This window comes from Aethalodelphis obliquidens, unplaced genomic scaffold (assembly GCF_003676395.1).
Source record: "Aethalodelphis obliquidens isolate GAN/ISIS:26980383/991018 unplaced genomic scaffold, ASM367639v1 scaffold42, whole genome shotgun sequence".
Classification (NCBI taxonomy): domain Eukaryota; kingdom Metazoa; phylum Chordata; class Mammalia; order Artiodactyla; family Delphinidae; genus Aethalodelphis; species Aethalodelphis obliquidens.
The window spans coordinates 17314676-17340694 of NW_020837986.1; the positions used below are offsets into that span (position 1 = coordinate 17314676).

Sequence of the window (26019 nt, forward strand, 5' to 3'; positions counted from 1 at the left end):
ACTGCCTGAACCCAGCAAAAGCCTTGGACAGCCCAGCCTTGCTGTCAGGGCTACGGTCTGCCCTGTGGGCCAGGAGCACGAGTCCTGGGCTGGGCAGAGTGGGGACCCACCCGTGGCTCAGGAGAGAGGATTGGCCTGCAGGAGACCCCCCTCCCTCCCCCGCCTCCCCCAGGGGCTGGAGCCGAAGCACAGACGGGCTTTGTGCAGAGTCACGAGGGGCCAGCAAGGGGGAACTGCACCGGCTGAGCTGTCTCACAAGCCTCAGTTCTTGTCAGTGGTTTTGAAAGAGTCAGGGGAAAGTGCTGACTGTGCTGTCCTCCTTCCCTCCAGAACTGTGAGGCCTGTGGCTCCTGTCAGGGAGAGGGGAGGAGCCTGCCGGGAGGCTACCTCTTCATCTGCCAATTCACACCTCCCAGGCTTCAAGTGCCCCATCTGCTGAATGGGTGGATCTCCATGTGGGGACACTAACCCAGGTCAGGGGCTGGTCAGGGCCATGCCTGCATGTGATGCCCTATGCAGTGGGGCTGGGAGAGGGGCCCTGGGCTGTGTGTTTGGAGGCAGGCTCGGCCCTTCGATGGGAGATGGCCTGGAGAAGCGTTCCCAACTCTTGTGATAGCCCCAAGGGGAGAACTGGGCTCTGGAGTCAGACCACCGGGGCCCTCCTCCCACCTGTGGGTCTTGCACCAACTTTTTGTCTTTCCTACCTCACAGGCTTGTTGTGAAGGGGAAAGGAGATGACCACTTGACACAGAACTTGTAAGGGTTGGTCCTGGTGTCATGACTGGTCACCCAAGTCATCCTGACCCCATCCTTGCTCTTACCCCCATATTTCATCATTCAGCAAGTCCCTAGGAGGTCACCATAGCACTTTTTGCCCTCTGGTCCTCTCCTGCCTGTCACTTCCTCTGTTCTGGTGTCCTCTTGTCAGAGAGCCTTCCCTGACCTCCCTACACAGAGCAGCTGCCTCTCCCCTTTCCTGCTTTGCTTTGTGGCACCTGTCACCCCTGATCCTCCAAGGGGAGGCATCTGGCTGTTTCAGTATCTCGAGTGCCTGGTACAGAGTAGCACTCACTCAACTTTTTGTTGTTCTTGTTGTTTTTATTGTGGTAAAATATACATAACATAAAATTTATCATTTTAACCATTTTTAAGTATAGAGCTCAGTGGTATTAAATATATTCACATTGTTGTGCTACCATCACCACCATCCATCTTCAGAACTATTTTTCATCTTCCAAAACTGAAATTCTGTATCCTTTAAACACTAACTCCCCATTTCCTCCCTCCCCTGCCCCTGACAACCACCATTCGACTTTCTGTCTCTGTGAATTTGACTACTCTCTAGGTACCTCATGTAAGTAGAATCATACAGTATTTGTCCTTTTGTGACTAGTTTATTTCACTTAGCATCATGTCTTCAAGGTTCATCCATGTTGTAGCATGTGTCAGAATTTCCTTTTCAAGGCTGAATAATATTCCATTATGTGCATGTACCACATTTTGTTTATTCATCCATCGATGGAGACTTGAGTGGATTCTACCTTTTGGCTATTGTGAATAATGCTGCTATGAAGGAGTGGGAAACTGCCTTGAGGGAGACAAAAAATAAATCTCTCTGAAAACTTCTGAGTGGTAGCCTAATACCTATTAGAGAGCAGAGCAGGTGTGATGGCAATACTCATTTTGCAGATGAGAAAACAGTCTTCCCTGGGTCACTCAGAGTTAGACCCTGTCCCTGCACCCTGGGTTCTCTCTGAGGGAGCAGTCCCTGTGAGCAGAGGTACATTACAGGTGTTCAATGCAGAGTGCTTTGGGAGTCGGGCAGCAGCTGGGGAGGGAGGACAGAGGGAGACCCTCAGCCTAAGCTGGAAGGTGGGGAGTGGACCTTGGGTACTGCCTGGCCTTTCTGCTCTCTCTGCCTCCTCTACTCCTGTACAGGCAGATCCCAGATGTTCTGGGCTGGCCTGGAATCTACATTTGGAATCTGCTGTAGAGAAGTGATTCTTAACCTTGGCTATATGTTAGCATCATGTAGAGTCCTTAAAAAATTTCCATGCTTGGACCCCACCAGGAAGAGTCTTAGATGACCCAATCTCCGGGCTTGGTATCGGTCTTTTGTAAAAATCTCCAGGTGAGTGTAATGCACAGGCTGGGAAGGCATTCCTGTCTCCTGGGCCTTGTATGCTGTAGGGCCTGGGCCAGGCTCTCTGCTCACTTAACCCCAGCCCTGAGTTTTAGAAAAGAGGGAGCTGGGACCCTGAGTAGGATGGGGAGTTTACCTTGGGGTCTCTACTCTGGGGGGTTTCCAAGGAGAGAGAACTGCTGACTGTTAGTTACCTGGTGCTGTGTAACAAACTACCCCAAAACTTAGTAGTTTAAAATGACAATAAACAGTTATTATCCTCATAGTTTCTGTGGGTCAGGAATTTGGAAGCAGTTTAGTTGTTTCTGGTTTGAGATCTCTTAGGAGGTTGCAGTCAAGGTGATGGCTGGGAGTGCAGTCATCAGAAGGCTTCACTGGGGCTGGTGGATTTGCTTCCAGGGTGGTTCAGTCACATGCTTAGCAGGATGGTTTGGCTGATGGTAGGACTCAGTTCCTTGCCTCTCAGTGGGCTTATGTGGGTTTCTTCACAACATGGTGATTAGCTTCCCCTCTTGTAAGCAGTCTAACAGAGCAAGGTGGAAGCCACAGTGTGTATTATGCCCTAGTTTTGAAAGTCACACTCCATATTTCTACAATATCCTATTGGCTACACAGATCAGCTTGGGAGGGGACTGTAGGGCATGAGTACCATGAGGGGAGGATCATTGAGGGCCATCTTGGAGGCTGGTGACCATACAGGTTGTCCTGTTTTTGCAGTTTCAGCCTCACAGACCTTGCCTGGGTGGAGCAAGTGCCCCCAGTAAGTGGTGTGGCCCTTCTCTCTTACTTCTCTATTCCTCCCCGTCATCAGACCATAGCAGTGCCACTGTGGGGTGGTGTAGTTCTGAGGCCTGGAGGTCTTGCTTTGGAGTCATCATGCAGGAGGGTCTGTGACCTCTCTACTGGCTGGATTTCCCATCCCCACCCATGTCTGATGTCCTGGCCCAGCCATCCCTGTGGTGACCCCAGTAGTGTGCAGACTTAGGCCTGTAGGAAAGCTAATATAAAAACCATTGCTGCTACATGCCTGGCTCTGGGCTAAGCACTCTGCATTGTCACACTCAACCCTGTGAGGCAGGGACTCTTTATCCCCATTCTAATGATGAAGAAACTGAGGCTCAGGTCACTCATCTAAAAAGTTGTGGAGCCTCAAACCCCTGGTATTCAAAAACAAGGGCCTGTATGAAAACCATGGTGCAATAAGGTATTCCCAAAGGAGGAGGCTATTTAGCAAGCTGAGTCATCAAGGGAAACATAAGGGAAGTGTGTGTGTGTGTGTGTGTGTGTGTGTGTGAGAGAGAGAGAGAGAGAGGGAGAGAGAGAAAGAAAGAGAGAAAGACTAAAGGGAGGTGGGGAGAGAGGGAAAGGGAGAGAGAGAGAGGAAGAAATGTGTCTTCCTGGGGTTCCCCAGGGGCCATGGTGACTTGGGTGCCTCAGAACAGGGCTGGTATGGTCTTGAGGCTGGTTTTCTCTCTCCAGATTCAGCCTTTCCCAGGGTAGTGAGTGACTGTGAGTACCATCTCCCATCAGCCCTCCCCTGCTCATGGCCTGATTTGATGTCACTAAGGGCAGTCTCACACCAATGTAGTCACTGGCATAGTAACCAGTTCTGTGGTCTCTTACATTTCTGTGGTTGATGACTTCCTAGAGGGGCGGGTTTAGAGTTTGGGTGTCACATCCTGCTCAGAGGGAGGGAATACAGGCCATGAGTTCTCATCCTAAGGATTGCTAAAGGGAGCCACAGTGAAACCTGTTCCTTTAGGACTTTGCTGAGGAAAAGGAAACTGGCTAATAGGGTCTGGGGTCAGGGCTGGCCTCATTCAAGGTAGGGGTGACTGTTCCCATTCTACAGATGGGGTGACTGAAGTTCAGGTGCTAACGGACTCACCCAAGGGAATGCTGGTTAGGGACAAAAGCTGCTGTCTGGGCAATTTCATCTTCTCCAGGAGTGGCAGCCATCATGTCAGACCCCTGACCTCTCTCTGGGCTGAGGGAGCGTGGGCTGTGCCTGCCTCTGGAAGATCTGGGATCTAAGGGGAAGAATGTGGGCCTTGCTTGCAGAGAGGTGACCTGGCCAGTTAGGACCTCTGTGTGCAGACACACACAAAGATGGGAAACCAGGGCATGCATGGATCAGAGATGGAAGCTGAGCTGGTGGGGCTGGCCCAGATTTTGAAAGGTTCATAGGAGATGCTTAGATGACTAGTACCTGATCTGATCTATTGTCAGAGCGTGATCCATTCATTTTTGCTGAAGGTGGATGGGATCTCTAGGATGGAGTTTGGGATAAAGCTCTTTGGGTGTGAGTATGGGGGCAGGAATGCAGTCCTGGACTCTGCCCTGGTCCATCTGCACCTCTGTTTCTCTCTCCACTGCCAGCTGAGCTTTATGCCCATCAGAAAGACCCAACCCTTTCTCTGACTTCTGTCCATGCTTTCTTCCCCTCCTCCACCCCCACTCAGGTAGTCTCCAGTTTCTGTCTCTGCAGGCAGCTGTAAGCTGGGGGTCCTGAAACAATTCACTCAGGTCTATCCCACCTTGCAGAGCATCAAGGGGAACAGAAGCCAGCCAGAGCACTCACCTCTCCAGGAATACCTTCCCCTCCTGCCCACCAGTGCCTTTGTGGGCCATGCCTTTGGCTCTGGCCTCCCCTCCCTCAAACACTGAGTTTAGGGCTGTCTTTTTCCATGCAATACAGGCTCCCCACTTCTCTTCTGAAAAAGGCTTACAAAGCCTTTTAAAATTGTGTTTTTAGGGACTTTACGCATCTGGTTGCAGGGAACAGGTGTGGGTAATAAAGACATTGTGCTTGGAGAAAAGTCTAAGTGCCAGGAAGGAAGATGGGGCCCCTAGAGCCCCTTCCTCATGTCGGCCTGTGAGGGCCAGAGAACATTGCTGGCTGGAGGGCTCTGCAGAACGAGGCCCCCGTGCCTTGTCTCTTTTATTGATTGAGCTTAGGGTTGGCTAACGGCCACTGTATCTGATGCCTACTCCCCACCCCTTCTCTGGCCAAGACTGGTGGGATGGTCAGGCTGAGTCAGGGTTGGGGGTCAGTCAAACACAGGCTGTGGGATAGTCTGACTGATGTCAATATCAAGGTCCACTCTGATATTAGGGTTGGGGCCAAGGTTGAGGCTGGAGTCTAAGCTCAGGTGAAGACTTGGGTTCTTTTACACATGAAATGGAGCTCTGGGTCCTGGGACAGGTGGCTCCCTCCTCCGTACTAGTCTCTTTGGGGATTATCCTCCCTCTCCCTCCCACTCTGAGGGGGCCCTGGCAGGTGGCCACACCTTTTACCTGTGCTATCATTTAATTCTCCCAGCAGTCCCACCAGGTAGCTGTATCCCCATTTTACAGATGGGAAAGTTTAAAGACTGAAGGAGGCAGGCAGTTAAGCATCAGACGGGGCTTAGATAACTACGTCCAGGAGGCGGGGTACAGATGCTGTGTCCTTGGGGTGAGTTCAGAGGTATTGGCCAGGTGAGGCCCAGAGAAGGGAAGACACTGGTCTGGGGTCACCTGCCAAGAGAGACTGAGCTGGGGCCCGAATCCAGGTCTCTGGGCTCCCAGGCCAATGTTCTCTCCCTTCCCCCTGTGCCTTCTGGGCTGACAGGCTGCTCCTGCCCTGTCCCCATGTTTATCCACCCCAATCTACCTTCCGTGGCTGGCCAGGCCTGGCCCAGAAATCCGACTTCTTTCACTTCCTGGCTGACTGGCCTGGGTGAGGAAGACTGGGAGGGTCTGGCTGGGAGGAGTTCAGGCTCAGTCTCTCCTTGGGTTTTACGGGTGGGAGGAGCCTCATGGGCAGACACAGAGTCCCTTTGTCTGGGCCACTGTGCAAAGCAGCTGGTCTGGGATTTCTGGGCGTTTTTTACATTTGAAGAATAATTGCATTGTCTGGGGGGTCCTCGAGAATCCAAATCTGCAGCCCCCCCCCCCCGCCCCCAAACTGCCAGGCAGTCCAGAGAGATTCCTCAGGACCAGTATCCCAGCTTCCCTCCCCCTCCCTTCCTCCTGTTAGAAGCCTGAGGCAGAGAGGGATTCCTTCAGGGAAACTGAGGTTGGGTTGCTGCCCTAGGGCACTAGGAGTATCTGTTGGGAGGTGACACTTGTAAGTCCCTGATGGGGAAGGTGCAGGTGGCCCCCAAAGCCCTGGACAGAGCTCACATGAGCAAATGTGTGGCTTGGAGGAGAGAAGCCTGCTTATTGGAAAGGGTGGGCCCATTTTTTTTTTAATTAATTAATTTTTTTTGGTCACACCATGCGGCATGTGGGATTTTATTAGTTCGCTGACCAGGGATCCAACTCGTGCCCCTTGCGTTGGAAGCACAGAGTCTTAACCACCGGACTGCTAGGGAAGTCCTGGGATGGGCCCATTTTAGAGTGCTTCAGCTGTTGGAGTCTGGACCCTAAGGTCCAGGTGGGCTAAATACCTTGGCCATACTCTTCTCTGGGAAATGGTCATTCATCCTGGAGTGACCTTGGGGAAAGGACAGGGAGACAGACATATTTGGGAGTAGGCGGTGTTCAGAAGGGAGCCAAGGATGGGCAGACTTCTTTTGTTTCTTCTGAGGGGCAACTCTGGAAGGGTATGGGGCACCTGGGAGGCTGGGCCCCTTGTGGCATTGTTTTTGTTGTAGTGGTCAGTGTTAAGGAGGGAAGTGACCTGCTGATTGCCTGATGAGCTGAAGTGGACTCCAACACTGAGGAGGAAGGGGTGTCCTGCACCAACCTGGGCCACTGACCCTTCTTGTGATTCACTCCCAGGGCCTCCTAATCTTCATCCATCCTTCTTTGGTGACCCTGCCATGGGACAGGACCTTTCTTCCTTCTTCTTTCCCTGCTGCCTTCTTTCCAATTTGGCTTCTTGGGCAGGTTCAGTCAGGGTAGTGTTGGCTCTGGCCTGCAGGGGGAGGTGGTGGCCTGCAGGCCAGAGAAGTGGGGGTGGGGGTGGGGGTGGGGGTGGAGCGGGGTGGGGTAAGGGTGGGAGGCAGTGGGGCATTTGGGCATGTTGAATGGGGGTGGACCTGATTTCTTGAAGCTGCTAGGCATGGCCTGCCTGGGGACACAGCGGCCCCAGCCTCCCACCCCTATTTTGCCTTGGAAACAGGAGCAAGTAGGCAAGTGTCTGTTGCCCTGTGCCTCCCTCCTCCCCCTCCCTGCCTGGCTGAGCCAACACTTTTTTCTTCTCTCCTTTATCTGCTCAAAAAAGTTCAGGGTGTTCTGTTTCTCCTGTGCATACAGATCAAGGAGGGGGATGTTATTTATTTATTTAATTTACTGAAGGCAAGAGAAGGACAGGGAGGCACCAAGGAACATTAAGTGATTCTTCTTAGGCATTTTCTCATAAGATTAAAAAAATTCCAAAGGAAGAGATGACACAAACCAACAGAAAACAAATGTGCCCCCCCCCGCCCCGCATCCTGAGATAACAGGGCCCAAAACTCCAGTTCAGCATTTAGCTGAGGGCCCAGCACACAGTGGGTGTTGCTACATACAGTTTTCTCTCTTCCATTCAGTTTGGACCCCAGGGTACATTGGCCCCATGGCCCATTATGGGAGACCATGAGGCAGATGCCTCATTTTTGCCATCTGTGGACTGTGCATGTGGTTTCTCTGGCTTCTTGCGGGAGCCCCAGGGGTTGACAGGCTCATCTGGGACAAGGCCTGCGGAGAGACAGAACTATGGGGTTAGCAGTGAGGGCCAGGGGAATAGGTGACCTATATGGTCCCTGTTTACTTGCTCCCACCATGGCACCATATGTGTGATGTCTCTTTGAGTTGAAGGTCTCTAATATGTTGGGAACTTGGGGTCCTTTCTGTGTTCATCTTAAAGGCAGACTGCCTGCCTGCATTTCCCACAATCCATTCCTGAAGCCTGTACTAAAGGCAGTGTATTCATAATTTAGCTACAGAACTTTACAAATGATTTTCCCGCACAAGGCTCTTAAAAATGCTGACAGTCTCTTGACATCCATATAGGGCCTTATTTAACTGTCACATAATGCAGTTAGGACAAGCTGGGCCACTTCAGAGAGAAGGAAAGGGAGGCTGGGAAGCCAGGAAGTTCAGGTAGCCCCCTGGGAATGCACCACTGCCCCAGGCATTCCTTACCTCTACCCAAGGCTGCAGTTTACCCTAATCCCTGGGTTTTCATAGGTGGTGCTCCAGGGAGCCTGGGAGGTTCTGCCATGAGACCTTAGGGACCTCCGGAGGTAGCGGGAACTCCAGTTTCAACCCAGTTACACCCTGGTCTCCACAGGAGCTTTTCGAGAAGGGGTTCCACCAGTAAGGTCTGAAAACCACTGTAGCGATCCCACCCCTTTACTGTGTAAAAGTGGTTGTTTTGGGGAGGGCCGCCTCAGGCTGGGGGTGGGACTGGAGGCCTAGAGAGCAGCGCACAGGCGGAGCCCCCTAGTCCTGGGGAACTGGGGCGTGGGGGCGAGGTGGGCAGTCTCGACTCTGGCTTAGCATAGCAGGGTGCCCAGCTGTGGAGGCCCACAGCAGCAGCTCTTAGCTCCCTGTGTGTTTACAAACCTGACGCAGAGCACGCTCCTTGCCAGCGCCGCGGGGCGGACTCTTCCTCCCTGCTGGCCTCTGGTGCAGTCAGCCACACCCTCACCTCTAATTTTAGTCCTCTAGTCTTCCGCCAGAACCTGGGGGAGGGACGGGAAGGTGGCAGAGGGGGAGAGAAGGAAGGGTAAGGGGGAGGGGAGGTAAGGGCTTGCGCCAGCTCTGACCTCCATGCTCCCAGGAGGCCGAACAGAACATCACTGGGACGGGGGTGGGGGGTGAGGTGGACCGCAGAAGGACAGACAGACATAGGAGGGAGGAATGGGAAAGCCGGGACACAGGCTCTCCTAGAAGAAGGCAGGGATCCAGGCTGTGTGGGGAGCCCCTGCCTCTGAGGGTTTCTGGGCCTCGGGCGCCACCTTCCGGCCCTCTAGGGAACCAGTCCCGCACCGAGTTGGCCGCCCGGGGGTGGGGGTGGGGTGTAGTTTGGAGGGAGTTTGAGAGCAGGAGTGGGGTGACATTCCTGTCCGTGCCCAGGTGTGGCATCGGCAGGTGAAGTGGGCGGGGGAGGTGCAAGGAGCAGCTTCTCAGACTGAGAATATTTAGAAAAAGACCCCTTCTAAAATCTGTGATAAAAAGATGTTAGAGGTGGAGTGGAAATCTAAGTGGTCAGACCTTGAGGCGTGTGAAGGAGGAAGTTAGCGCACAGCTTTTATTTTATTTTTTTATAGTGAACCAGGAATGAATATCTGAATAGTTATTGAGATGTATATGCATACATATATGCAATGAGTGGCACAAATCCTAAGTATACAACTATGTACATTGTGTAACCACCATTCATATAAAGATACATATTCCTTCCACCCCAGAAAGTTCCCTTCTGACCCTTTTCACTCATTCCCCTCCTCCCAGTCTCTCTTCTGTCATCACAGATTCATTTTACTTCTTTATGGATTTCACGTAAATGGAGTCATACCGTATGGAGCTCTTTTGTCTCTGGCTTCTTTTGTTCAATGTAATAGTGTTGAGAGTAGTTTAGTTCTGTTTATTGCTGAAGAATATTCCCTTGTATGAATATGCTACAAATAGGACAGTATATTTATCTATTCTTCTGTTGACGGACCTTTGGGATATTTGTTTTTGGTTATCATGAATAAAGCTGCTAGGAACATTCTATGTCTATTTGGTGGAGTATACCCTGTTTCTCTTGGGTGTATTCTTGGGAGTGGGACTGCTGTGTCATAGGAAGTGTTTTACTTAGCTTGATTAGGTATGGGTGACAGCTTTTTATATGCCCCCTGTCCACTGCCCAGCAGCTACTTTCCACTCACACTCACTCCCCTGTTAGGTCCTGGATACTATGGATGGTATGGGTAACTAACTGGACAGTATGCAACTTCTGCCACTGAAACCTTAGGCAGCTTGGGTCAGGAAAGGAATGCGGACAGGATCAGATCTGAGTGGCCCCTTGGGATGGCCCACAGATACCTTCAAACCCTTGTAGTCACTCCAGGAATAGAAGGGTAGCCTCTCCCAGCCCTGGGGCCAGATTCACGGACCCCCTTGGCCTCCCGTCAGCTCCCTAGGCTGGCGTCTCTGAGCAAGCTGGCTTAGCGTAACTGTCAATTTGATGTCTGGCCTCTGGTGCCACGGGTCCTCACGGTCCACTGTTTCCTGGGCTCTTCGCTGCTTTGTGGTGACTGAGGGGCTGGGTGGCCTGGGAAAAAAAACTGGAGACCTACCCGGAATAGCAGAGGTTCATTCGATACCAGCCTCGTGGCACTTTCTGGGGGGAGGGTGGGACTGTGTCCTGCCTACCAAACTGCCACCTCATTGAGGCTGTGAAAAACTAGCTGAAAGCAAGAGGAGAAGAGAAGACAGGGCAAGGGAGAGTGAGTGCCAGGGAAGGGCCAGGGGAGGGAGGGAGAGCAGAGGGTCTAGTGCAGTGTGTGCAAGTATCCTGGGGTTGGCTCCAGCACCCTGAGGTCTGTACAAGCATCCTGGGGTTCATGAGAGCATCCTGAGGTCAGTGTGAGCTGGACCACAGCAGTGGTACTGGGCTGTGCTGGGCTGTACTAGGCGGTGTTGGTCCAGGGTTAGCAGCACCAGGATCAGTTTCTCCTGATTTTGACCTTCTTGGTCATACAAGACCAAGACTCTTGTCTTACTGACTCTTGTCTCATCCTTGGGGAAGAGGCGGTGCCTGCTAGGTTTGAGATGGGATTGATGGATTTCAGGGGTTTGGGGTGGGCTGTCAGCTCTCCTTTTTGCTGATGGGGGCCCACGGTGCATCCTCCCTGCCTGTTTCCTTCCCTGTGGCTCCCTCCCTCCTTCCCCACATCCTTTGGAGTTGGCTCTTCTTGCCCAGGTCCTCGGAAGGGCTTGAGAGGGCTCAGGGTCCCCCCTTGAAGGCAGAGCCTGTGAGCATCTCTTGGGGCAGGTGGGAAGTGAAGGCAGAGCAGGTGAGCTGTGACCCCCTGCCCCCTGCAGGTTCCTAGGAGGCGAGTGTGGACGGTATGCAAAGTTGTGAATCCAGTGGTGACAGTGCGGATGACCCTCTCAGTCGTGGCCTGCGGAGAAGGGGACAGCCTCGTGTGGTGGTGATCGGCGCCGGCTTGGCTGGCCTGGCTGCTGCCAAAGCACTTCTGGAGCAGGGCTTTACGGATGTCACTGTGCTTGAGGCTTCCAGCCGCATTGGAGGCCGCGTACAGAGCGTGAAGCTTGGTAAGTGCCTCAGTTCACCTCAGTCCAGTCATCTCCTAAGGTCACTTCTTATCTCCCAGTGCCCTGACCTAGCCTGAAATCTCGTTATTTTATCTTCTTCCCGGGGGTTAGTGTTCTATCATGCATGCTACCTGGGCATTTTCCCTTCCTTTGCCCCTCTCAGCACCCTTCTGAGGTGGGCAGGATGGGGCTCTGGCCTCTATCTTTGGAACACGATCTAGAGTTCACAGTGTTTAGGAGGGAAAGGACACCCAGGACCAAACTTCGCAGTGGGTAGACTGGTTTCTATTTCACAAGAAGGGGAATTCTGCAAGTTTCTATTAGTTGTTAACTTTTGAGTATGAATTAGTGTTATCATGACTGAGCGCTAGCCCTGGGACAATAGGAGGTAAGGGCAATGGAGGTGGAAGAAGACTTTGGGCCTCCTTGTGAGTGATGGGCAGGTCTTAGGATTGTCGAGGAGGAGGGTCTCTCCAGGTTGCAGAGAAATAAGGCCTCTGCAGAAAGCAGCCAGATAAGAGACATACCCTAGGGCTGGGCAGGTTTTGCCAGGGGTCCTAGAGGGTGGGAAATTGCCTGAAATGCAGGTAGAAGTCAGAGGGGTTTCCCATCCAGGGGGTCTGACCATGAAAATGGCCCAGTGGGACCACTCATGGTGGCCTGGAGTGTGTGGGCTACACTGACCCTCCAGAGGATTTTGTGTCTGTTGCTACATGGGCAGCAAGGCCAAGCAGATTCTGTGTGCTTACTTTTGATGAATGGGGCAATTGGCTCAGAGAAGTAGGTGGACAGACTTAGAATAAGCAGAGGTTGAGGAGCAACCTTCTCTCTTCTTTCAAAAACTTTGATCACATTAAAAGTCTTCCCTTAGAGTATTTCCTGGAAGGTGTATGTGAAATTATGTCTGTCTTCCCCTGGCACACACAGGAGTATGTGTTGGCAGTGAGGATGAAAGTGCAGTCCAAGGCATGTGCAAACCTGGGGACAGCCAGCTGGGAAGCCCTGAGACTCTTTGCTCAACACCTGATTGGCTGACTAGGAGCTTTAGGGATGGGATGGCTCCATTTGTGGTTCTTGAATCTTGATAAGACATTCAGGGTCTGACATAAAAGCAGAAGACGGGAGGACAAACAGCCCAGTTTCAGTGGTAGTTGGCAGCCGAGACGTGCTGTGCAGGGAAGTGATTGTAGAAGGGAGGGAGGTGGAAAGGATGGGGCTGCAGGAGGCTGAGGGGATGCACATGGCAGGAAGCCTTCCTCAGAGGGGAGGGAGCTTGGGTGGACCTCAGGTGATGAGGGGAGTTGGCTAGGTAGTGAAAAGAAGGAAGGGGGTAATTGCACACATGGAATTGCACACATGATATATGTGAAGAATCAGATCAAGGCAGACCCTGCCAGGATACGGGAGAGCAAATCCAGGCAAGGGCGTATGTGTGTGTGTTGTGTGTGCAGACACCCAGGGCTGAAAGCCCAGGCTGCAGTTGGACCTGCAGCAGTGTGAGATGCTAGCTGTGAATCCCGGTGGTAAGGGCAGCGGCGATGACCAGAAGCCCCAAGGACACCGTGAGGTAGATGTGGAGATGGTGCCTGGTACCCTTTGGATGCAGGATGTAACAAGGATGACAAAGGTGAGAGGCCTGTGGGAGAGGGCAGGAAACATCCTCAGACTGAGGTGTACTCTGGGCTACCCCACCTCCTTGTAAAGCTTGGGGGATGGAGTGGAGCACTGACCTTGCTGCTGACCTTGAGCTGCTCACCTCGTTCCTGCTTATGCCTGGATACCCCATGCCTGGACATCACTGCCCGGTGACTATGACTTGGAGCTCCCTGGTGTACCCTGGGGAGGGTACAGGCCCCTTTTGATCCTATTGGGAGCTCAAACCAGGCAAAAGACCTTGGGGAGCCTGAGGCTCTAAAGGAGAATTAGTAATAAATGTCCCCAGTGCCCCCCACCCCCACCCCCCAGGAACCCCGTGGAGGAAGAAGGGCACTGGGTTTCTAGCTTTTCGTGCCTTCTGGTCTGCCCACTTTCCCTGGACAAAGGGACCCACACATTCCTGCCTCTGATTCCAGAGTCACCAGGAAATTCTGTCTTGCTGGCTGTGGCTTGAGGTTGATTGTGTTTTCTCTTGCTCTGTGTTTGGCACATAGATGCACACAGAGCTTTTCTTTCTTTTTTTTTTTTTTTAAGTAACTGATGGTTTAATTAGAAGCAGCCCAGGAAAGAGAAGACACAAAAAAGAGAAATGCCCAGTTCCTGGGGTGAGGGGTGAGTGTTGTCTGTTATAGTGTATTAGATAACTATTGCTGCATTAACAGACCACCCTAAAATGTAGTGGCTTAAAACAACATCATTTTATTTGCTGATATTCTGTGGCTCCAGAAATTTGGGTTTCTCTTCATGGTGGTCACAGTCTAGAGAGTGGAAGCCACACGGTGTCTTGAGGCCTAGGCTCTGAAACCACAAACATTGCTTTCATTGCATTCTGTTAATCAAAGCAAGTCACAAGCCAAGCCCAGAGTCAAGGGGTGCGGAAAGACTCCATCTCTTGATGGCAGGACTGTCAAAGTCACATTGCAAAGGGCCATGTGTGTAAGGATAGGAGGGATTATTGTGACCATCTTGGCAAAAAAGTTACCACACATGATGTCTTGAATCAGGCCTCCAAAAACAAAACGAAACACCAAAAAATGTTCCTGTTTTCCTTTCATTGTTTCAGCTTCCCTGGGAGCTAGGCAAGGGAGGAGACAAATGTATCACAGCATGCAGCATGAGAAAAAGAAACTGAGGCCCAGAAGAGGAAATAGGCACAGGCACAGTGACAACTTGCCTCAGAGCATCTGATACCTTGGCTATGGATGGGGTGGTAAAATGAGCCACCAGCCCTGTCCCAACTGGGCCCAGGAGTTTCCCTCTGCCCCAGTCAGACTCTTAGGGTTCTGCCACCTGTGCCATAGGATGAGAAAGCTTAGTTTTCTCCAGAAGTCTGTTTTAGACTGCCTTGGGGAGGAGTCTTCCAAACTGGAATGTTTGCCTTCTTTCTTCTGCCCCAGACTGTGTTGGGAGGTGACCATTTTCCATCTGGCAGAGTGGCTTAGACTCTTGGGCCACTGGATTTTGAGGAATTGGAATAAGGCCAAATGGGGACCTTGGGTCTGGAAGGCTGGACCTCCTCACTGGGTATTTCAAGGATCCTTGCTCCCCTCACTGGGCCCATTGTACCCACTGGTACCCATAGAAGTTCTCCTGAGGAGGAGGAGAGGTCTGTTGTCTGGTGTTATCTTAGGAGAGTCTTCTAATTATTCCAGTGAGATGACTTGGTGTCAGATCATAGAGTTATTCAGGGTAGAAGTTAGCTATAAAGTAGAATCCATTTTGTGCCACATGTGGTTTCTACTGAGATATTTTCACTGAAGATTTTGGTTCGTTGCTAGAGCGGTACCTAATCCGCTTCCTTCCCCCTGTTGTTGGGGATGGAAGGATCCTCTTGGAGGAAGGAGGGTGAGGCAGTGTTCTGGCTCTCTTCCTTGCCCCTATAAGAGCCTATTGTCGCCATCAGGACACGCCACCTTTGAGCTGGGAGCCACGTGGATCCATGGCTCCCACGGGAATCCCATCTATCATCTAGCAGAAGCCAATGGCCTTCTGGAAGAGACAACTGATGGGGAGCGCAGTGTGGGCCGCATCAGCCTCTACTCCAAGAATGGCGTGGCCTGCTACCTCACCAACCATGGCTGCAGGATCCCCAAGGATGTGGTTGAGGAATTCAGTGATTTATACAACGAGGTGAGGTATTAGGGGGATAGTTGGGCACAAGGGTTTGTGGGGCAGGGAACGCCCTGGCAGTGTGTGTGTGTGTGTGTGTGTGTGTGTGTGTGTGTGTGTGTGTGTGTATGTATCAGACTTGAGGGGCCTGGGCGACCTGCTGGGGTCTTCTACGATCCTGGTCATGTCTGCACATTCTCTGGGCCCTGCATTTGGAAAATCAGGACAATCTGAGGGTAGAATGAAGACAATGAGTGGAGCAGTACTAGGTAAGAGATTAGTGATACTCCTGATTAAATATTTCCCCATAAAGTCCTTAAACATCTTTTATTAGATTTATTACTAGATAAGTGGGTATGATTACTGTTGTTATTGCTCTTGGATACTCTTTTAAATGGTAATTTTAAAATACTTTATTTTCAAATTGTTCCCCGTGTATAGAATTATAACTGCATCTTTTTTTTAATTGAAGTGTAGTTGATTTACAGTATTATATTAGTTTCAAGTGTGCAGCATAGTGATTCAACATTTTTATACGTTATACTCCATTTAAAGTTATTACAAAATAATGGTTATATTTCCCTGCTGTGTGCAATATATCCGTGTTGCTTATTTATTTTATACATAGCAATTTGTATCTCTTAATCCCATACCCCTGTCTTGCCCCTCCCCACTTCCTTCTCTCCACTGGTAACCACTAGTTTGTTCTCTATATCTGAGTCTATTTCTGTTTTGTTCTGTTCAATCGTTTTATTTTGTAGATTCCACATATCAGTGATAACATAGAGTATTTGTCTTTCTCTGTCTCACTTATTTCACTAAACCTCTAGGTCCATTCATGTTGTTGCAAATGGCAGATTTTCATTCTTTTTTATGGCTGAGTAAAATTCCATTGTGTGTGTGTATATATATATTATATTATATATATAATATATATAACTATATAACTATATATTTTATATCTGTCTACCTATCTGTCTAACATCTTCTTTATCCATTCATCTGTTGATGGGCACTTAGGCTGCTCCCATAGCTTGGCTATTGTAAACAATGTTGCAGTGAACTTTGGGGTATAAATATCTCTTCAAATTAGTGTTTTCTTTTTCTGTGGATATATACCCAGGAATGGAATTGCTGGGTTATATGGTAGTTCTATTTTTAATTTTTTGAGGAACATCCGTACTGTTTTCCACAGTGGCTGCACCAATTTACATTCCCAGCAACAGTGCACAAGGGTTCCCTTTTCTCCACATCCTCACCAACATTTATTATTTGTGTTCTTTTTGATGATAGCTGTTCTGACAGGTGTGAGCTGATATCTCATTGTCATTTTAATTTGCATTTCTCTGATGATTAGCTGCATTGAGCATCTTTTCATGTGCCTGTTGACCATCTGTATAACTTCTTTGGAAAAATGTCCATTCAGATCTTCTGCCCATTTTTTAATCGAGTTGATAGCTTTTTTGATATTGAGTTGTATGAGCTGTTTTATATATTTTGGATATTTACCCCTTATTGGTCATATCATTGGCAAATACTTTCTTCCATTCGGTAGGCTGGCTTTTTGTTTTGTTAATGGTTTCCTTTGCTGTGCAAAAACTTTTAGGTTAAATTAAATTAAATTTGTTTTTGCTTTTGTTTCTTTTGCCTTAGGAGACTGATTGAAAAAAAAATTGCTACAATTTATGTCAAAGAGTGTTCTGCTTATGCTCTTCTAGGAGTTTCATTGTTTCCATTGTTACGTTTAGGTCTTTAATCCATTTTGAGTTTAGTTTTGTATATGGTGTGAGAAAGTGTTCTAATTTCACTCTTTCACATGTGGCTGTTCAGTTTTCCCAACACCACTTATTGAAGAGACTGTCTTTTTTCCATGTATATTCTGCCTCCTTTATCAAAGATTAATTGTGTGTGGGTTTATTTCTGGGCTCTCTGTTCTGTTCCATTGATCTATGTGTCTCTTTTTATGCCAGTACCATGCTGTTTTGATTGCCGTAGCTTTGTAGTATAGTCTGAAGTCAGGGAGTGTGATACCTCCAGCTTTGTTCTTTTTTCTCAAATTTCATTGACAATTTGGGACCTTTAGTGGTTCCATATAAATTTCTTTTTTCTTTTTTTTTTTTTGCGGTACATGGGCCTCTCACTGTTGTGGCCTCTCCCGTTGCGGAGCACAGGCTCTGGACACGCAGGCTTAGCGGCCATGGCTCATGGGCCTAGCCGCTCCGTGGCATGTGGGATCTTCCTGGACTGGGGTACGAACCCGTGTCCCGTGCATCGGCAGGTGGACTCTCAACCACTGCGCCACCAGGGAAGCCCTCCATATAAATTTTAAGATTATTTTTTCTAGTTATGTGCAAAATGTCATGGGTATTTATAACTGATTTTTATTTATTGATTTTAGCTACCTTGCTAAATTATTATTTTAACTCTAATACTATATCTATTAATATACCACATTAATTTATGTTCTAATGGTATTTTGGAATTTTATGTGTATAATCCTATATACCAAAAGAATGAGAATTTTGCTTTTTCCTTTCTAATCCTCAGACCAGCGTTGTCCAATAGAATTTTCCACGATAATGAAGATGTTTTAGACATCTATCCAGTTTGGCAGTCACTAGCCACATGTGGCCTCTGAGCTCTTGAAATGTAGCTAGTAATACTGAGAAACTAAATGCTTAATTTAATTTTAAATTGCTATAGAGATCTAGTGGCTATTGTATTAGACAGCATAACTTAAAACTATTAATTTTTTTTTCTTGCCTTACTGCACTGTCAATCTCCAGTACAGTGTTGGATAGAAATATCAATGACACACATCCTTGTCTTATTCAGGTTTTTAAAAAGAATGTTAATATTTTTAGTAACTTTCAGTGGTGCTGTGAACTGCAAAGAACAAGCAAGGTAACATGTAGATCTTGCCTTCTGATAGCTTGTCATTTATAGTGTAATGACCCTTCACTTCAGGTCAGTAAATTGGTCAACAGCCACCTATTGTACATTTTCTATGTCTTTTGGGCATGGGAAAGGAGAAATGACTCTTGCTTTGGGGTTATCCCTGCTCAGTGGAGGGCAGGCACACTCACTGTCTTATGTGTGTGCACCCACATAGTATGTTATGTACAATCCTATAGTGTTGTGTGTTCTCACTTCTAATATTATTATTAAGCAGGTAAGAATTAGTATTCTTCAAAGTAGACCTTCTTGGTCTACTGGGAATCAGTCACATGATTCCCATGTTATTGTTATTGATTCCCATCAATAACATGATTCCCATGTTATTGTGAGTGCTTCAAGCCTGGATGCCTCTTGAGAATGACTTTCAGGGTCCATGACTTACTTGTTCTTTTAAATATCCCTCAAAGTAGATCATCATCAACTTCTGCTTGTGGGTTTGATTTTTGAAAGCCAAGAGTGTGAGTCATGGAAAGTAGGATGGATAAAGGTGGATTATCACTCTGGGTGGTGCTGCTTTGGGTCAGAAGGAAGAGGTGTTAATGAAGTCAAAAGAGAGATTTCCTTATATAGCTGTTAGACAGTGCTGGAGGCCATTCTGAAGAGGTGTGCTCTAAGAATGTGAAGCCTTGCCTGAGGGTGGTTTCATAATAAATATGTAGCCTCCCTCCCAAGGTGATGACTTTGAAGGGCTACTCATTTGAATGTATTATATTTGTTAACAAATAAATGAGTTTGTTCAGTAGTTAACATATAGAGCTTAATCTCTGTAGCAAGATTACCTTGATTCAAATATTGGGTTGGCTAAACAGTTCATTCGTTTTTTTCCGAAAGATGGCTCTAGTAGTACTTTGTTGTCTTTAAATTCATTCAGAACAATTTTGTTAGATTGTATTGTGACAGCTGTCATATCAGCGTGCATTTAAAAAAAAACTTATCAAAATTGGTGAATTTTTATGTAGCCATTTTAATATTGAAGATGGAAGAAAAATAGCAACATTTTCAGCATATTATGCTTTATTATTTCAAGAAAGGTGAAAATGCAACTGAAACGCAAAAAAAGATGTGCAGTGTATGGAAAAGGTGCTGTGACTGATCAAACGTGTCAAAAGTGGTTTGTGAAGTTTCATGCTGGAGATTTCTTACTGGACAATGCTCCATGGTTGGGTAGACCAGTTGAAGCTGATAGCGATCAAATCGAGACATTAATTGAGTATGATCAACGTTATACCACGCGGGAGATAGCCGACATACTCAAAATATCCAAATCAAGTGCTGAAAATCATTTGCACCAGCTTGGTTTTGTGAATCGCTTTGATGTGTGGCTTCCACGTAAGTTAAGTGGAAAAAACCTTCTTGACCATATTTCCGCATGCAATTCTCTACTGAAACGTAATGAAAACGTTCCGTTTTAAAAACAAATTGTGATGGGCGATGAAAAGTGGATATTGTACAATAATGTGGAACGGAAGAGATGGTGGGGCAAGCAAAATGAACCACCACCAACTACACCAAAGGCCGATCTTCATCCAAAGAAGATGATGTTGTGTATATGGTGGGATTGGAAGGGAGCCCTTTATTATGAGCTCCTTCTGGAAAACCAAATGATTAATTCCATCAAGTACTGCTCCCAATTAGAAAGCAACAGTCGAGGAAAAGTGTCTGGAATTAGTCAACAGAAAATGCATAATCTTCCATCAGGATAATGCAGGACCTCATGTTTCTTCAATGACCAGGCAAAAACTGTTACAGCTTGGCTGGGAAGTTCTGATTCATCCGCTGTATTCACCAGACATTGCAACTTTGGATTTCCGTTTATTTCGGTCTTTACAAAATTCTCTTAATGGAAGAAATTTCAATTCCCTGGAAGACTGTAAAAGGCACCTGGAACAGTTCTTTGCTCAAAAAGGTAAAAAGTTTTGGGAAGATGGAATTATGAAGGTGCCTGAAAAATGGCAGAAGGTAGTGGGACAAGATGGTGAATATGTTGCTCAATAAAGTTCTTGGTGAAATTGAAAAATGTGTCTTTTATTTTTACTCAAAAACCGAAGGTACTGGGACTTCCCTGGTGGTGCAGTGGTTGGGAGTCCGCCTGCCAGTGCAGGGGACACGGGTTTGAGCCCTGGTCCGGGAAGATCCCACATGCCTTGGAGCAACTGGGCCCGTGCTCCACAACTACTGAGCCTGCGCTCTGGAGCCTGCGAGCCACAACTACTGAATCCCGTGCGCCTAGAGCCTGTGCTCTGCAACAAGAGAGGCCACCGCAATGAGAAGCCCATGCACCACAACGAAGACCCAACGCAGCTAAAGATAAATAAATAAATTTATAAAAAACAAAAAAAACCCGAAGGTACTTTTTGGCCAACCCAATACCAGTTCTACCATTTATTAGCTGTATAATCGTGAGCAAGTTATTGAGCCTCTCTGAGCCTTACTTTCCTCACCTGTAAAATGAACACAGTTATACCTACTTCATAGTGTTATGACGGTTAAATGAGATCCCAATGAAAAGTGCTTAATGAGGATTGGGGTGAGTATTATTAGCTGTTACAGACCTGTCCCATTTCCCTTGCATCACATTGGGAAGATGTCATTTAACCCAGGACAGGAGACTGAACATGACAAATGCATGTTCAGTTAAGGCTGTCCTAGTCAGTGGTTGACACAAAGAATCACATAGATGGACTAAATTTGTTTGTCCTCAGTTGGGCATTTTGGCCTTTAGTTAACATAAGCTGACTAGCTACTGTGTTGCTTATCACTGAAGGGAAAAACCCGGGGTAGGGAGGAGGCAAGTTGAAAGCCTGACTCCTTGGCTGTGGAACTGGGTGAGGAATTTGCTGAGGACTCCAGTTAAGACCAAACGCCCAGCATCTTGTGACTGTAGGGAGAAGAAAAAGGGATAATTTAAGTCATTTTCTTCTTTATATTCAGAGACATGTTTAATTCCTGTTTCTATCTTATGTGGAGGCTTTTCCCTTGAGTGGAGTGGTGGGGGGTGGGCCATGCCACTTTCCTTCCTCTACTCAGCAGCCCCAGGGCCGGGCTGCAGGGCAGACATATTCCTATGAATGTGTGTTGACCAAATTCAGACTCACTTTAGGAGGGGAAACACACCATTAATCAGCATCAGCCACAGATGTTTGGCCAAGGAGCCCAAACCTACCAGTGTCCTGGGAGGGAGAGTGGGCATGTGATCATGCTCACAACCCTTCAGTGATGCCAGGGTCTTTTTTTTTTTTTAAATACATTTATTTATTTTTGGCTGCATTGGGTCTTTGTTGCTGCTCACGGGCTTTTCTCTAGTTGCGGTGAGCGGGGGCTATTCTTCCTTGCAGTGCGCGGGTTTCTCATTGTGGTGGCTTCTCTTGTTGCAGAGCATGGGCTCCAGGCGCGCAGGCTTCAGTAGCTGCGGCACGCGGGCTTCAGTAGTTGCAGCGTGCAGGTTCAGTAGTTGTGGCTCATGGGCTTAATTGCTTCGCTGCATGTGGGATATTCCTGGGCCAGGGCTCGAACCCATGTCCCCTGCATTGGCAGGTGGATTCTTAACCACTGCACCACCAGGGAAGTCTGCCAGGGTCTTAGATAAAGTCCAGGGTCCTTGACATGACTGTTAGTTCTTCGTGCCCTGGCCCTTGCCTGCCTTTCCAAAGTCCTCTCTTGCAACTGTCTTTCTCCTCACTGCCCACTTCAGCAAGACAGAGCCACTTTGCATCTTACACTCTCCCTCTCCCCTGTCTTTGAATATGCTGTTCCTTCTGCCTGAAATACTTTCCCTCTCCTTTCCACTGCCTACTTGGTTATCTCCTGACTGTCCAAGATTTTCTGAGCTGATCTCACAACCCCTGGGTTCTTTCTTGTCACAGCACATCAGATAGAAACAGCCCAGTTATGATATCTCTCCAGCTTGAGGGAGGACCAGAGCTTGGTTCCATGTCCGTCTTCCTCAACATTACAACTTGTGTTGGGCACATAGCCCAGTAAGTGTTTGTTGAGTGAGTGTTGGGGCTCAGACCTTGCCCTTTGGGGATCCCAGCCTGACCCAGGACTGGCTTACTTTCCTCAGGGAGACCTGCCCAGTGTTTGGTGGGAGTTATGTATCAGGCAGGCAGGGAAGGCAATAGGCCCCCACTCCAAGGAACTGTTCATTGCTTTTTGTTGATGAAGTGTGGTCTGGAGTTCTTGCCAAAATATGCCCGTGAAGTGTACTTCCATTCCTTGGTGCACTGGGGCCTCCTTCCTCTCCACATGCCCTGCACCAACATGGCCATCTTCCTTAAATGCGTCTGGGTCCTGCAGTAAAGGGTACACTTTGTGTGGACCTGAGTATGATTGGGAGGGTCTCCAGAAAGATCAGATTTCAAGGCCCCTACTGCTCCCTCTCCCCCAAAACACTGGCCAGACCACAGTTCCAGACTGCCCTCCTGGGATAGGGTGAAGCAGATACACTTGAGCGGGAATGTCAGGGGAAGAATTTGTGCATTTGGTTCTTGGAAAAGGGAAATGTGTGTAGACCTGGGTTCTTCAGTGGGCAGTATGCTCAGCCATGTAGAGCGCATGTAGGGGCAGTACCTTCCCCACAGGCTGTATAGGCACCAGACATTTCACTTTGTTCTAAGCAGGGGCTGAATAAGAGAGCCTCTGGGACCCACCCCACCTCCTGTGTGTGGAAGCAAGGAAGCTGACTGCCCAGATTCAGCCCCAAACCTCGATTTTGTTGGTTCAGCCTCAGTGCAGCACTGAGCACGACGTTGATTTACCAAAGGAGAGGCCCCGTGGGCTTAGCACATCCGGGAACACCTTGGAGGTGGTGACTACTGAATTGGAGCTCTTAGGTCTGAGATGGAGGTAGGATGAGTGAATGTGTTTTCAGTCTCCTGGGGTCTCTTTGTAGGTCTATAACTTGACCCAAGAGTTCTTCCGGCACGGTAAACCAGTCAATGCTGAGAGTCAGAACAGCGTGGGGGTGTTCACCCGAGAGGAGGTGCGCAACCGCATTAGGGACGACCCTGATGATCCAGAGGCCACCAAGCGCCTGAAGCTCGCCATGATCCAGCAGTACCTGAAGGTATCTTTGCCATCTCGGAGCTCTGTTGAGTACAAATGCCAGAGTGAGGAAGACTGACCCTGGGGAATCTGGGTCCGAGGAGGGCGGCACTGCCCTAAAGTCCTGCTCCTACCCCTGCCCAGCCTTGGCGGTCACCTGGCTCCCCTCTGGCTCTTCCCACAGGTGGAGAGCTGTGAGAGTAGCTCGCACAGCATGGACGAGGTGTCCCTGAGCGCCTTTGGGGAGTGGACTGAGATTCCCGGTGCCCACCACATCATCCCCTCGGGCTTCATGCGGGTTGTGGAGCTGCTGGCTGAGGGCATCCCGGCCCACATCATCCAGCTGGGGAAACCCGTCCGTTGTGTTCACTGGGACCAGGCCTCGTCCCACCCTTGGGGCCCTGAGATTGAGCCCCGGGGTGAGGGTAACCATAATCATGACACTGGGGAGGGCAGCCAGGGTGGAGAGGAGCCCCAGGGGGAGAGGCAGGATGAGGATGAGCAGTGGCCGGTGGTGGTGGAGTGCGAGGACTGTGAGGTGATCCCAGCAGACCATGTGATTGTGACCGTGTCGCTGGGCGTGCTCAAGACGCAGCATGCCAGCTTCTTCCGGCCAGGCCTGCCCGCTGAGAAGGTGGCTGCCATCCACCGACTGGGCATCGGCACCACCGACAAGATCTTTCTAGAATTCGAGGAGCCCTTCTGGGGCCCCGAGTGCAACAGCCTACAGTTTGTGTGGGAGGACGAGGCGGAGAGCCACACGCTCACTTACCCACCCGAGCTCTGGTACCGCAAGATCTGTGGCTTTGATGTCCTCTACCCGCCTGAGCGCTACGGCCACGTGCTGAGTGGCTGGATCTGTGGGGAGGAGGCCCTTGTCATGGAGAAGTGTGATGACGAGGCAGTGGCTGAGATCTGCACAGAGATGCTGCGGCAGTTCACAGGTGCGTCCCTGTCCCTGTCCCGCTGCCTGCTCCATGGGCCTCGCTGCGTCTGCCCTCCTCCGCTAGACCCTCTGGGTCTCCTGAACTGTGTGCTAGCATCCTTGTCCCTAGGTCGTGACACTGAGGTGGTGTGCCCACTGGGAGAGATGCGGTAGGGCACTGCGTCTTGGCCTTGGCCTCCTAAATTGCAGGCTCTCCCCCTGTTTGGAACTTGAGACACTCAAAACCACAGGCTCTGTATTTCTTCTCTGTTTCTAAGGGCTGTTGGTGAAAAACTCAGATTTCACCGCAAAACCTCAGATTGCCGATTTCCTACTCATGTTGTCTTGCTAAGAGATGGATTTGTGGTTTTTTTCTGTCTGATTTTTAGTTGAACATCTTTCCTCCACTATCCCAGAAGAGCCTCACAAGAACCCATAAAATTGGAAGGGGGAACATTATTATCTGGAATGTTTTTCAGATAGGAAAATTAAGGTCCACAGAGAGGAGGTATTTTGCTGGGGGTCACAACGAGGCGTTGAGGGGTACACAGCTTGAACCCCAGCCTCCATCCCTCCCTCCTCCATACTCCATGTTTATCCGTAGCAGCCTGGCCTTCCTGGAGCCCTAGAGGTAGAGTGGGAGTTGTCTTCTCAGGGGTGTCTTCTGTGTGCAGCCATTTCATATTCTCCCCCGCCTTGGCTCTTCTCACTCCCCAACAGGGAACCCCAACATTCCAAAGCCTCGGCGAATTCTGCGCTCAGCCTGGGGCAGCAACCCCTACTTCCGGGGATCCTATTCATATACACAGGTGGGCTCGAGTGGGGCAGATGTGGAGAAGCTGGCCAAGCCCCTGCCATACACGGAGAGCTCCAAGACAGCGGTGAGTGTGGGTGTGCTGGGTATGTGAGGGAGGGGGTGCAGAGTGAGGGGATCTGTGAGGGGTGCGGTGGGCATTTTGTATGTGTGTTTGGTCCAGGGGAGGAGTGGGAGGGTAGTGTTCACTGAGGAGTGCCAAGGTAAGATAGATGGAGTAGCTCCCATAATGAAGAAGAAAACAGACAATGTGCACTCAACATCTGGAAGAACAGAGTCAAATTGAGATGTGTTAAACTCTTTCTTGAGGTTATAAAAACTGAGCCATTTAATGCTGTGCTGTCCAATATGGTAGCCATTAGCTTTAAAGTAATAAATCCAACATTTTGTTCGTCAGTTGCACTAGCCACCTTTCAAGTTTGAGAGCCACGTGTCACTCATGGTTACAATGTTAGAGTGTGTCACTATAGAGCATTTCTGGCATCGTGGAAAGTTCTTTTGGACAGCACTGACCGAGTATGTTTTGTTTATTTTCCCCAATATGTTTTAGAAAATAAAATTGAGAATACTCACCCTCCCCCAAATTACATCAACTATGTAATAATATACACAGAAAAATAATAAATTGAAAAGAAATTATCTCTATATATTTCTGTTCCCATGAAGTAAATTTTGAGTTTTCCCCACCAAGCACACACATACAATAAATGTTAAAACCCCAACAGAATTATATTTAAAATAATTCTTTGGTGTAATTGGTGAAGAAGATTGTAGTCAACCAACATGTGTTGTGCCTGCCCTGGCTGTGCTCAGGGGGAGAGAGGAAAAGGCCTTCACTGCTGCTACAGCCATCCTCCTGAAAAGCACACCTTTTCTTGTCACCTGCATCAGTTAGGACTAGTGCATATAACAAAAAGCAAAACAAAACAAACCGTGGTTTAAACAAGATGGAACTTTACTTAGGTCACATAAAAGGAAATCCGGAGGTAGGTGTCAGGGCCCAGCATCAGTAGCACCTGGCTCCATCTTCCAGGCCACCTTGTGGTCCAAGAGGTCTGTGGAGGCTGCTGCTCTTGCTCTCATATCTGTGACAGGCTGATGGGTAAAAGAAGGGAACCCCTGGGCTGAGTC

The 26019-nt window shown here is 48.9% G+C and overlaps 1 protein-coding gene across 9 annotated transcripts in view; it reads left to right on the forward strand.

Annotated features, from left to right (window-relative positions):
* Nucleotides 1-26019, forward strand: part of SMOX (spermine oxidase) — a 64183-nt gene that overhangs the window by 11094 nt on the left and 27070 nt on the right. For 5 of the 9 annotated variants that reach the window (XR_003427230.1, XR_003427229.1, XM_027078849.1 and 2 more), the window contains exons 2-7: nucleotides 11150-11383; nucleotides 13574-13651; nucleotides 14943-15169; nucleotides 22998-23171; nucleotides 23334-24093; nucleotides 24795-24955. Coding sequence is in view for 7 of the 9 variants with exons in the window: in XM_027078849.1 (XP_026934650.1) it covers nucleotides 11176-11383; nucleotides 13574-13651; nucleotides 14943-15169; nucleotides 22998-23171; nucleotides 23334-24093; nucleotides 24795-24955 (1608 nt within the window). In the remaining 2 variants the exon portion in view is untranslated. Of the gene's footprint in view, nucleotides 1-11149; nucleotides 11384-12988; nucleotides 13011-13573; nucleotides 13652-14942; nucleotides 15170-22997; nucleotides 23172-23333; nucleotides 24094-24794; nucleotides 24956-26019 lie in introns of those variants that run through there. The other 4 variants (XM_027078853.1, XM_027078851.1, XM_027078854.1 and 1 more) reach the window with 3 other exon arrangements.